Source organism: Hemitrygon akajei, chromosome 25 (assembly GCF_048418815.1).
Source record: "Hemitrygon akajei chromosome 25, sHemAka1.3, whole genome shotgun sequence".
In the NCBI taxonomy this organism is placed as follows: domain Eukaryota; kingdom Metazoa; phylum Chordata; class Chondrichthyes; order Myliobatiformes; family Dasyatidae; genus Hemitrygon; species Hemitrygon akajei.
In genome coordinates, this window is record NC_133148.1 from 18,365,312 (window position 1) to 18,377,892 (window position 12,581).

Consider the following 12,581-nt stretch of genomic DNA (forward strand, 5'->3'; position numbering starts at 1 on the left):
AGGAACAGAGCCACTTTGTACCCTGGAAAGGATCTGCCATTTCTCCTTCCAAGTTACTAAGCATGAAGATTCTTACCAAGGACAAGAGTCTAAAGTTGGCTTGAGACAGCATGGACAAAGTGAAGTTGGGGGATGAGTAGCCATCATGGAGAATCCGGGTGTGCAAGTTCCAGAACCTGAAATTTTGAAAGAATGACAACCAATGCTTCAGTCAAACCTCTCATTATCATTTCAGGTTCTATTGAAAGATCCTCAATTTTGATCAGGAAAGATGTGGTTAAACATCAAAGTTCAAAGTTGAAAGTAAATTTATGATCAAAGTATGGTATATAACAACCATGTACAACCTTGAGATCCGTCTTCTTGCCGGAACCGGAAACGCAATAGAATCCACGAAAAACCACACGCAACAAAGACTGACAAAGATCCGCAGTGCCAGAGGACAAATCGTGCAAATAATAAACAGTGAACAAATAATATACAGAAGGTCAGCTTCAGAGTCCCGAAAGATTTATGAGGATGTTGCTGGGGCTAGAGGGCGTGAGTTACAGAGAGATGTTGGCTAGGCTGGGTCTTTATTCCTTGGAGAACAGTTGAATGAAGGCTGACCTTGTAGGGCAGGGGTTCACTAACCTTTTTAATGCCATGGACCCCTGTTATACAGGCTCATAAGATCACGAGGGGCACAGATACCGTGGATGGTAACTACCTTATAATATAGGACTATTTCGTGTTGTACTAATACATCGTATTGAGCATGCGCTGTTAGGTGCGTATTGATCTGTACGTGTGTGTTCAGTTCAGTTTCAGTTAGTAAAGAACCCTGTTAACGTAGCTCCAGTCTCCAGCGTTTTTTATTAATGATATTGTTGTGTAAACGGCCACATACACAACAAATTGGCGACGAGGTTAATGAACCTACGTCATATTGGAACACCGTGTCTATTTGACCGGAAGAAGAGCCAAGAAGCAGGAGAGGCCGCGAGTCCGAAAGGAATCGGAGACACAGTTGGAGTGGCAGCACGTCAGGAGACCGGGAGACCACGGCTGGCGCTGACCCCAGGGGTTGAGGGTCTTCCTGCCCCAGAAGGGAGATAGAAAAGGAGCGGCACACACATCTAGCCAGAGTGCGCTCAAGACGCTAGCAAAATAAAAGGGTCACATGGGTCAAAAACTAAACAAGGTACCGGGGCTAAAGATGGCATTAATTGGAACCATTGCAGCATTTGATAGTGGCATTGAAGACTGGGCAACTTATATCGAAAGAACAGAGTTATATTGTGATGCTAACAGTGTTAATGAAGGAAAGAAAGCCAGTGTAATGGGTGCAAAAACGTACGGGCTGCTATGGAGTTTGTTAACCCCTGAAAAGCCAGCTGACAAAACGTTCAAGCAAGTAGTAGGCACTCTCCAACAGCATTTAAATCCCAAACCACTGGTCATTGCTGATACATTTAAATTTCATAAACGGAATCAGAACAAAACTGAAAGTATTTCTGAATATTGTGCTGAATTGCGCAAATTATCAGAACATTGTCAGTTTGGAGTTGGTCTATCGGACGCATTGAGGGACAGGTTAGTGTGTGGCATGCACTGTGAAACCACACAGAAGAAGCTCCTGTGTGAAAAAGACCTTATATTCGAGAAAGCGCTGAACACCTCAATATTATTAGAAATAGCCATACGAGGTGCTTCAGAGATACAACAGAAATCTCTGGAATATGTTACGAATATAATGTCACTGAGCAGAAATGAAGGAAAGAAATGTTACCATTGTGGGAACAGGTCACATAACTGTGATGTTTATTGGTTTAAAGACAAGGAATGCAGGAACTGTGGCAAACAGGGCCACACTGGCTAGTAAACAGCAGGAAAAGGGCAAAATACAGAGAAACAAGAAACCCACGAAGGAAAATACAACACGGTGCACAAAAGGAGAGAAGGCAGTTCTGATGAAAACGACTCTGATGAAAGTGGGTTGTCTTGTCTGCAACTTCACAGCGTGAAAGAGACAGATGATCGAAGAATAATAAGGATCTCTCCACAAGTGGCAGCGTGAGACTGAAAATGGAGCTGGACATAGGCTGAGCTTTAACAGTGATCTCCGTACACGACTACAAACAACTGTTTCTTCTCACATCCCTCTGAAACGAGCTAAGCTGCTGCTAAAGACTTACACAGACAGAAGGTGCGTCCCAAAGGTAAAATTAAAGTGACAGTGACCTACGGAGACAAAACACAGCAGCTGAACCTCTATGTACTGGAAAATGGAGGACCACTATTGTTGGAACATGTTTGGCTCAGGAAAATCCGTTGGATTTGCACACCATCAAAGCACTAGATGTGTGGACAAAGGAGGGCAACTCGGCGGGGAAGATGTCCGCAGCTCTCCTCTCACCCACTGTCGACTATTACAATGATGAGGAGGAGCTAGACAGCGTCGACAAGGAGGATGAATGCAGTATCCGCGGCTGCGACTCGGGTGAAGATACAGAGGATGCAAGGCAGACAGATATTGCCAATAAGCAGGATGATGACGACTACTGGAAGTTAAAGAGCAGATGCACCACGAGAAATTGACATCTCTCAAAAGACAGCAATGGCAGTTACAGGCAGGCACTTTGCAGGAGTATCAGAAAAAGATGAAGAAACAAAATCAACAATACAGGCAAAGAATACGAACTGCAGAGATTTTGCTGAAATTGGAGACAGAAAAAGTGGAAAGGAATTGTATTAGAGAGAAGAAAGAAGCGGGGAGAGCACCGGAGTCCCAACCTCAGACCGGCCGAGTCGGAGCAGCAACCACCTCACTGAGCCTGTCCACACCGTGAGCGAGACCGAGTCGGAGCAGCAACCACCTCACACAGTCTGTCCACACCGTGAGCGAGGCCGAGTCGGAACAGCAACCACCTCACACAGTCTGTCCACACCGTGAGCGAGGCAGAGACAGAACAGCAACCACCTCACACAGTCTGTCCACACCGTGAGCGAGGCCGAGACAGAACAGCAACCACCTCACACAGTCTGTCCACACCGTGAGCGAGGCCGAGAGAGAACAGCTACCACCTCAAACAGTCTGTCCACACCGTGAGCGAGGCCGAGACAGAACAGCAACCACCTCACACAGTCTGTCCACACCGTGAGCGAGGCCGAGTCGGAGCAGCAACCACCTCACACAGTCTGTCCACACCGTGAGCGAGGCCGAGTCGGAGCAGCAACCACCTCACACAGTCTGTCCACACCGTGAGCAAGGCCGAGACAGAACAGCAACCACCTCACACAGTCTGTCCACACCGTGAGCGAGTCCGAGTCGGAGCAGCAACCACCTCACACAGTCTGTCCACACCGTGAGCGAGGCAGAGACAGAACAGCAACCACCTCACACAGTCTGTCCACACCGTGAGCGAGGCCGAGACAGAACAGCAACCACCTCACACAGTCTGTCCACACCGTGAGCGAGGCCGAGAGAGAACAGCTACCACCTCAAACAGTCTGTCCACACCGTGAGCGAGGCCGAGACAGAACAGCAACCACCTCACACAGTCTGTCCACACCGTGAGCGAGGCCGAGTCGGAGCAGCAACCACCTCACACAGTCTGTCCACACCGTGAGCGAGGCCGAGTCGGAGCAGCAACCACCTCACACAGTCTGTCCACACCGTGAGCGAGGCCGAGACAGAACAGCAACCACCTCACACAGTCTGTCCACACCGTGAGCGAGTCCGAGTCGGAGCAGCAACCACCTCACACAGTCTGTCCACACCGTGAGCGAGGCCGAGACAGAACAGCAACCACCTCACACAATCTGTCCACACCGTGAGCGAGGCCGAGACAGAACAGCAACCACCTCACACAGTCTGTCCACACCGTGAGCGAGGCCGAGTCGGAGCAGCAACCACCTCACACAGTCTGTCCACACCGTGAGCGAGGCAGAGACAGAACAGCAACCACCACACACAGTCTGTCCACACCGTGAGCGAGGCCGAGACAGAACAGCAACCACCTCACACAGTCTGTCCACACCGTGAGCGAGGCCGAGACAGAACAGCAACCACCTCACACAGTCTGTCCACACCGTGAGCAAGGCCGAGACAGAACAGCAACCACCTCACACAGTCTGTCCACACCGTGAGCGAGGCCGAGTCGGAGCAGCAACCACCTCACACAGTCTGTCCACACCGTGAGCGAGGCCGAGTCGGAACAGCAACTACCTCACACAGTCTGTCCACACCGTGAGCGAGGCCGAGTCGGAACAGCAACCACCTCACACAGTCTGTCCACACCGTGAGCGAGGCCGAGAAAGAACAGCAACCACCTCACACAGTCTGTCCACACCGTGAGCGAGGCCGAGTCGGAGCAGCAACCACCTCACACAGTCTGTCCACACCGTGAGTGAGGCCGAGTCGGAACAAAAACCACCTCACCCAGTCTGTCCACACCGTGAGCGAGGCCGAGTCGGAGCAGCAACCACCGCACACAATCTGTCCACACCGTGAGCGAGGCCGAGACAGAACAGCAACCACCTCACACAATCTGTCCACACCGTGAGCGAGGCCGAGTCGGAACAACAACCACCTCACACAATCTGTCCACACCGTGAGCGAGGCCGAGTCGGAGCAGCAACCACCTCACACAATCTGTCCACACCATGAGTGAGGCCGAGTCGGAACAACAACCACCTCACACAATCTGTCCACACCGTGAGCGAGGCCGAGTCGGAGCAGCAACCACCTCACACAATCTGTCCACACCGTGAGCGAGGCCGAGACAGAACAGGAACCACCTCACACAATCTGTCCACACCGTGAGCGAGGCCGAGTCGGAGCAGCAACCACCGCACACAATCTGTCCACACCGTGAGCGAGGCCGAGACAGAACAGCAACCACCTCACACAATCTGTCCACACCGTGAGCGAGGCCGAGACAGAACAGCAACCACCTCACACAATCTGTCCACACCGTGAGCGAGGCCGAGACAGAACAGCAACCACCTCACACAGTCTGTCCACACCGTGAGCGAGGCCGAGTCGGAGCAGCAACCACCTCACACAGTCTGTCCACACCGTGAGCGAGGCAGAGACAGAACAGCAACCACCACACACAGTCTGTCCACACCGTGAGCGAGGCCGAGACAGAACAGCAACCACCTCACACAGTCTGTCCACACCGTGAGCGAGGCCGAGACAGAACAGCAACCACCTCACACAGTCTGTCCACACCGTGAGCAAGGCCGAGACAGAACAGCAACCACCTCACACAGTCTGTCCACACCGTGAGCGAGGCCGAGTCGGAGCAGCAACCACCTCACACAGTCTGTCCACACCGTGAGCGAGGCCGAGTCGGAACAGCAACTACCTCACACAGTCTGTCCACACCGTGAGCGAGGCCGAGTCGGAACAGCAACCACCTCACACAGTCTGTCCACACCGTGAGCGAGGCCGAGAAAGAACAGCAACCACCTCACACAGTCTGTCCACACCGTGAGCGAGGCCGAGTCGGAGCAGCAACCACCTCACACAGACTGTCCACACCGTGAGTGAGGCCGAGTCGGAACAAAAACCACCTCACCCAGTCTGTCCACACCGTGAGCGAGGCCGAGTCGGAGCAGCAACCACCGCACACAATCTGTCCACACCGTGAGCGAGGCCGAGACAGAACAGCAACCACCTCACACAATCTGTCCACACCGTGAGCGAGGCCGAGTCGGAACAACAACCACCTCACACAATCTGTCCACACCGTGAGCGAGGCCGAGTCGGAGCAGCAACCACCTCACACAATCTGTCCACACCATGAGTGAGGCCGAGTCGGAACAACAACCACCTCACACAATCTGTCCACACCGTGAGCGAGGCCGAGTCGGAGCAGCAACCACCTCACACAATCTGTCCACACCGTGAGCGAGGCCGAGACAGAACAGGAACCACCTCACACAATCTGTCCACACCGTGAGCGAGGCCGAGTCGGAGCAGCAACCACCTCACACAGTCTGTCCACACCGTGAGCGAGGCCGAGTCGGAGCAGCAACCAGCTCACACAGTCTGTCCACACCGTGAGCGAGGCCGAGTCAGAACAGCAACCACCTCACACAGCCTGTCCACACCGTGAGCGAGGCCGAGACAGAACAGCAACCACCTCACACAGTCTGTCCACACCGTGAGCGAGGCCGAGTCGGAGCAGCAACCACCTCACTGAGCCTGTCCACACCGTGAGCAAGGCCGAGACAGAACAGCAACCACCTCACACAGTCTGTCCACACCGAGAGCGAGGCCGAGTCGGAACAACAACCACCTCACACAGTCTGTCCACACCGTGAGCGAGGCCGAGTCGGAGCAGCAACCACCTCACACAGTCTGTCCACACCGTGAGTGAGGCCGAGTCGGAGCAGCAACCACCTCACACAGTCTGTCCACACCGTGAGCGAGGCCGAGTCGGAGCAGCAACCACCTCACACAGTCTGTCCACACCGTGAGCGAGGCCGAGTCGGAGCAGCAACCACCTCACACAGTCTGTCCACACCGTGAGCGAGGCCGAGTCGGAGCAGCAACCACCTCACACAGTCTGTCCACACCATGAGCGAGGCCGAGACAGAACAGCAACCACCTCACACAGTCTGTCCACACCGTGAGCGAGTCCGAGTCGGAGCAGCAACCACCTCACACAGTCTGTCCACACCGTGAGCGAGGCCGAGTCGGAGCAGCAACCACCTCACACAGTCTGTCCACACCGTGAGCGAGGCCGAGTCGGAACAGCAACTACCTCACACAGTCTGTCCACACCGTGAGCGAGGCCGAGTCGGAAGAGCAACCACCTCACACAGTCTGTCCACACCGTGAGCGAGGCCGAGAAAGAACAGCAACCACCTCACACAGTCTGTCCACACCGTGAGCGAGGCCGAGTCGGAGCAGCAACCACCTCACACAGTCTGTCCACACCGTGAGTGAGGCCGAGTCGGAACAACAACCACCTCACCCAGTCTGTCCACACCGTGAGCGAGGCCGAGTCGGAGCAGCAACCACCTCACACAATCTGTCCACACCGTGAGCGAGGCCGAGACAGAACAGCAACCACCTCACACAATCTGTCCACACCGTGAGCGAGGCCGAGTCGGAACAACAACCACCTCACACAATCTGTCCACACCGTGAGCGAGGCCGAGTCGGAACAACAACCACCTCACACAATCTGTCCACACCGTGAGCGAGGCCGAGTCGGAGCAGCAACCACCTCACACAATCTGTCCACACCGTGAGCGAGGCCGAGACAGAACAGGAACCACCTCACACAATCTGTCCACACCGTGAGCGAGGCCGAGTCGGAGCAGTAACCACCTCACACAGTCTGTCCACACCGTGAGCGAGGCCGAGTCGGAGCAGCAACCAGCTCACACAGTCTGTCCACACCGTGAGCGAGGCCGAGTCAGAACAGCAACCACCTCACACAGCCTGTCCACACCGTGAGCGAGGCCGAGACAGAACAGCAACCACCTCACACAGTCTGTCCACACCGTGAGCGAGGCCGAGTCGGAGCAGCAACCACCTCACTGAGCCTGTCCACACCGTGAGCGAGGCCGAGACAGAACAGCAACCACCTCACACAGTCTGTCCACACCGAGAGCGAGGCAGAGTCGGAACAACAACCACCTCACACAGTCTGTCCACACCGTGAGCGAGGCCGAGTCGGAGCAGCAACCACCTCACACAGTCTGTCCACACCGTGAGTGAGGCCGAGTCGGAGCAGCAACCACTTCACACAGTCTGTCCACACCGTGAGCGAGGCCGAGACAGAACAGCAACCACCTCACACAGTCTGTCCACACCGTGAGCGAGGCCGAGACAGAACAGCAACCACCTCACACAGTCTGTCCACACCGTTTGCGAGGCCGAGTCGGAGCAGCATCCATCTCACACAGTCTGTCCACACCGTGAGCGAGGCCGAGTCGGAACAGCAACCACCTCACACAGTCTGTCCACACCGTGAGCGAGACCGAATCAGAACAGCAACCACCTCACACAGTCTGTCCACACCGTGAGCGAGGCCGAGTCGGAACAGCAACCACCTCACACAGTCTGTCCACACCGTGAGCGAGGCCGAGTCGGAGCAGCAACCACCTCACACAGTCTGTCCACACCGTGAGCGAGGCCGAGACGGAGCAGCAACCACCTCACACAGTCTGTCCACACCGTGAGCGAGGCCGAGTCGGAGCAGCAACCACCTCACACAATCTGTCCACACCGTGAGCGAGGCCGAGTCGGAACAACAACCACCTCACACAATCTGTCCACACCGTGAGCGAGGCCGAGTCGGAGCAGCAACCACCTCACACAATCTGTCCACACCATGAGTGAGGCCGAGTCGGAACAACAACCACCTCACACAATCTGTCCACACCGTGAGCGAGGCCGAGTCGGAGCAGCAACCACCTCACACAATCTGTCCACACCGTGAGCGAGGCCGAGACAGAACAGGAACCACCTCACACAATCTGTCCACACCGTGAGCGAGGCCGAGTCGGAGCAGCAACCACCTCACACAGTCTGTCCACACCGTGAGCGAGGCCGAGTCGGAGCAGCAACCAGCTCACACAGTCTGTCCACACCGTGAGCGAGGCCGAGTCAGAACAGCAACCACCTCACACAGCCTGTCCACACCGTGAGCGAGGCCGAGACAGAACAGCAACCACCTCACACAGTCTGTCCACACCGTGAGCGAGGCCGAGTCGGAGCAGCAACCACCTCACTGAGCCTGTCCACACGGTGAGCAAGGCCGAGACAGAACAGCAACCACCTCACACAGTCTGTCCACACCGAGAGCGAGGCCGAGTCGGAACAACAACCACCTCACACAGTCTGTCCACACCGTGAGCGAGGCCGAGTCGGAGCAGCAACCACCTCACACAGTCTGTCCACACCGTGAGTGAGGCCGAGTCGGAGCAGCAACCACCTCACACAGTCTGTCCACACCGTGAGCGAGGCCGAGTCGGAGCAGCAACCACCTCACACAGTCTGTCCACACCGTGAGCGAGGCCGAGTCGGAGCAGCAACCACCTCACACAGTCTGTCCACACCGTGAGCGAGGCCGAGTCGGAGCAGCAACCACCTCACACAGTCTGTCCACACCGTGAGCGAGGCCGAGACAGAACAGCAACCACCTCACACAGTCTGTCCACACCGTGAGCGAGTCCGAGTCGGAGCAGCAACCACCTCACACAGTCTGTCCACACCGTGAGCGAGGCCGAGTCGGAGCAGCAACCACCTCACACAGTCTGTCCACACCGTGAGCGAGGCCGAGTCGGAACAGCAACTACCTCACACAGTCTGTCCACACCGTGAGCGAGGCCGAGTCGGAACAGCAACCACCTCACATAGTCTGTCCACACCGTGAGCGAGGCCGAGAAAGAACAGCAACCACCTCACACAGTCTGTCCACACCGTGAGCGAGGCCGAGTCGGAGCAGCAACCACCTCACACAGTCTGTCCACACCGTGAGTGAGGCCGAGTCGGAACAACAACCACCTCACCCAGTCTGTCCACACCGTGGGCGAGGCCGAGTCGGAGCAGCAACCACCTCACACAATCTGTCCACACCGTGAGCGAGGCCGAGTCGGAACAACAACCACCTCACACAATCTGTCCACACCGTGAGCGAGGCCGAGTCGGAGCAGCAACCACCTCACACAATCTGTCCACACCGTGAGCGAGGCCGAGTCGGAGCAGCAACCACCTCACACAATCTGTCCACACCGTGAGCGAGGCCGAGACAGAACAGGAACCACCTCACACAATCTGTCCACACCGTGAGCGAGGCCGAGTCGGAGCAGCAACCACCTCACACAGTCTGTCCACACCGTGAGCGAGGCCGAGTCGGAGCAGCAACCAGCTCACACAGTCTGTCCACACCGTGAGCGAGGCCGAGTCAGAACAGCAACCACCTCACACAGCCTGTCCACACCGTGAGCGAGGCCGAGACAGAACAGCAACCACCTCACACAGTCTGTCCACACCGTGAGCGAGGCCGAGTCGGAGCAGCAACCACCTCACTGAGCCTGTCCACACCGTGAGCGAGGCCGAGACAGAACAGCAACCACCTCACACAGTCTGTCCACACCGAGAGCGAGGCAGAGTCGGAACAACAACCACCTCACACAGTCTGTCCACACCGTGAGCGAGGCCGAGTCGGAACAGCAACCATCTCACACAGTCTGTCCACACCGTGAGCGAGACCGAATCAGAACAGCAACCACCTCACACAGTCTGTCCACACCGTGAGCGAGGCCGAGTCGGAACAGCAACCACCTCACACAGTCTGTCCACACCGTGAGCGAGGCCGAGTCGGAGCAGCAACCACCTCACACAGTCTGTCCACACCGTGAGCGAGGCCGAGACGGAGCAGCAACCACCTCACACAGTCTGTCCACACCGTGAGCGAGGCCGAGTCGGAGCAGCAACCATCTCACACAGTCTGTCCACACCGTGAGCGAGGCAGAGACAGAACAGCAACCACCTCACACAGTCTGTCCACACCGTGAGCGAGGCCGAGACAGAACAGCAACCACCTCTCACAGTCTGTCCACACCGTGAGCGAGGCCGAGTCGGAGCAGCAACCACCTCACACAGTCTGTCCACACCGTGAGCGAGGCCGAGACAGAACAGCAACCACGTCACACAGTCTGTCCACACCGTGAGCGAGGCCGAGACAGAACAGCAACCACCTCACACAGTCTGTCCACACCGTGAGCGAGGCCGAGTCGGAGCAGCAACCACCTCACACAGTCTGTCCACACCGTGAGCGAGGCCGAGTCGGAACAGCAACCACCTCACACAGTCTGTCCACTCCGTGAGCGAGGCCGAGTCGGAGCAGCAACCACCTCACACAGTCTGTCCACACCGTGAGCGAGGCCGAGTCGGAGCAGCAACCACCTCACACAGTCTGTCCACACCGTGAGAGAGGCCGAGTCGGAGCAGCAACCACCTCACACAGTCTGTCCACACCGTGAGCGAGGCCGAGTCGGAGCAGCAACCACCTCACACAGTCTGTCCACACCGTGAGCGAGGCCGAGTCGGAGCAGCAACCACCTCACACAGTCTGTCCACACCGTGAGCGAGGCCGAGTCGGAGCAGCAACCACCTCACACAGTCTGTCCACACCGTGAGCGAGGCCGAGACAGAACAGCAACCACCTCACACAGTCTGTCCACACCGTGAGCGAGTCCGAGTCGGAGCAGCAACCACCTCACACAGTCTGTCCACACCGTGAGCGAGGCCGAGTCGGAGCAGCAACCACCTCACACAGTCTGTCCACACCGTGAGCGAGGCCGAGTCGGAACAGCAACTACCTCACACAGTCTGTCCACACCGTGAGCGAGGCCGAGTCGGAAGAGCAACCACCTCACACAGTCTGTCCACACCGTGAGCGAGGCCGAGAAAGAACAGCAACCACCTCACACAGTCTGTCCACACCGTGAGCGAGGCCGAGTCGGAGCAGCAACCACCTCACACAGTCTGTCCACACCGTGAGTGAGGCCGAGTCGGAACAACAACCACCTCACCCAGTCTGTCCACACCGTGAGCGAGGCCGAGTCGGAGCAGCAACCACCTCACACAATCTGTCCACACCGTGAGCGAGGCCGAGACAGAACAGCAACCACCTCACACAATCTGTCCACACCGTGAGCGAGGCCGAGTCGGAACAACAACCACCTCACACAATCTGTCCACACCGTGAGCGAGGCCGAGTCGGAACAACAACCACCTCACACAATCTGTCCACACCGTGAGCGAGGCCGAGTCGGAGCAGCAACCACCTCACACAATCTGTCCACACCGTGAGCGAGGCCGAGTCGGAGCAGCAACCACCTCACACAATCTGTCCACACCGTGAGCGAGGCCGAGACAGAACAGGAACCACCTCACACAATCTGTCCACACCGTGAGCGAGGCCGAGTCGGAGCAGCAACCACCTCACACAGTCTGTCCACACCGTGAGCGAGGCCGAGTCGGAGCAGCAACCAGCTCACACAGTCTGTCCACACCGTGAGCGAGGCCGAGTCAGAACAGCAACCACCTCACACAGCCTGTCCACACCGTGAGCGAGGCCGAGACAGAACAGCAACCACCTCACACAGTCTGTCCACACCGTGAGCGAGGCCGAGTCGGAGCAGCAACCACCTCACTGAGCCTGTCCACACCGTGAGCGAGGCCGAGACAGAACAGCAACCACCTCACACAGTCTGTCCACACCGAGAGCGAGGCAGAGTCGGAACAACAACCACCTCACACAGTCTGTCCACACCGTGAGCGAGGCCGAGTCGGAGCAGCAACCACCTCACACAGTCTGTCCACACCGTGAGTGAGGCCGAGTCGGAGCAGCAACCACTTCACACAGTCTGTCCACACCGTGAGCGAGGCCGAGACAGAACAGCAACCACCTCACACAGTCTGTCCACACCGTGAGCGAGGCCGAGACAGAACAGCAACCACCTCACACAGTCTGTCCACATCGTTTGCGAGGCCGAGTCGGAGCAGCATCCATCTCACACAGTCTGTCCACACCGTGAGCGAGGCCGAGTCGGAACAGCAACCA

The 12,581-nt window shown here is 57.0% G+C and overlaps 1 protein-coding gene across 1 annotated transcript in view; it reads left to right on the plus strand.

Annotated features, from left to right (window-relative positions):
* The first annotated feature begins 1,198 nt into the window (after nt 1-1,198).
* Nucleotides 1,199-12,581, plus strand: part of LOC140716243 (Y-box-binding protein 1-like) — a 78,118-nt gene continuing 66,735 nt past the window's right edge. Inside the window, exons 1-2 of the mRNA XM_073028854.1 lie at nt 1,199-1,396; nt 2,305-2,549. Coding sequence (XP_072884955.1) covers nt 1,199-1,396; nt 2,305-2,549 — 443 coding nt within the window. The remainder of the gene's footprint in view (nt 1,397-2,304; nt 2,550-12,581) is intronic.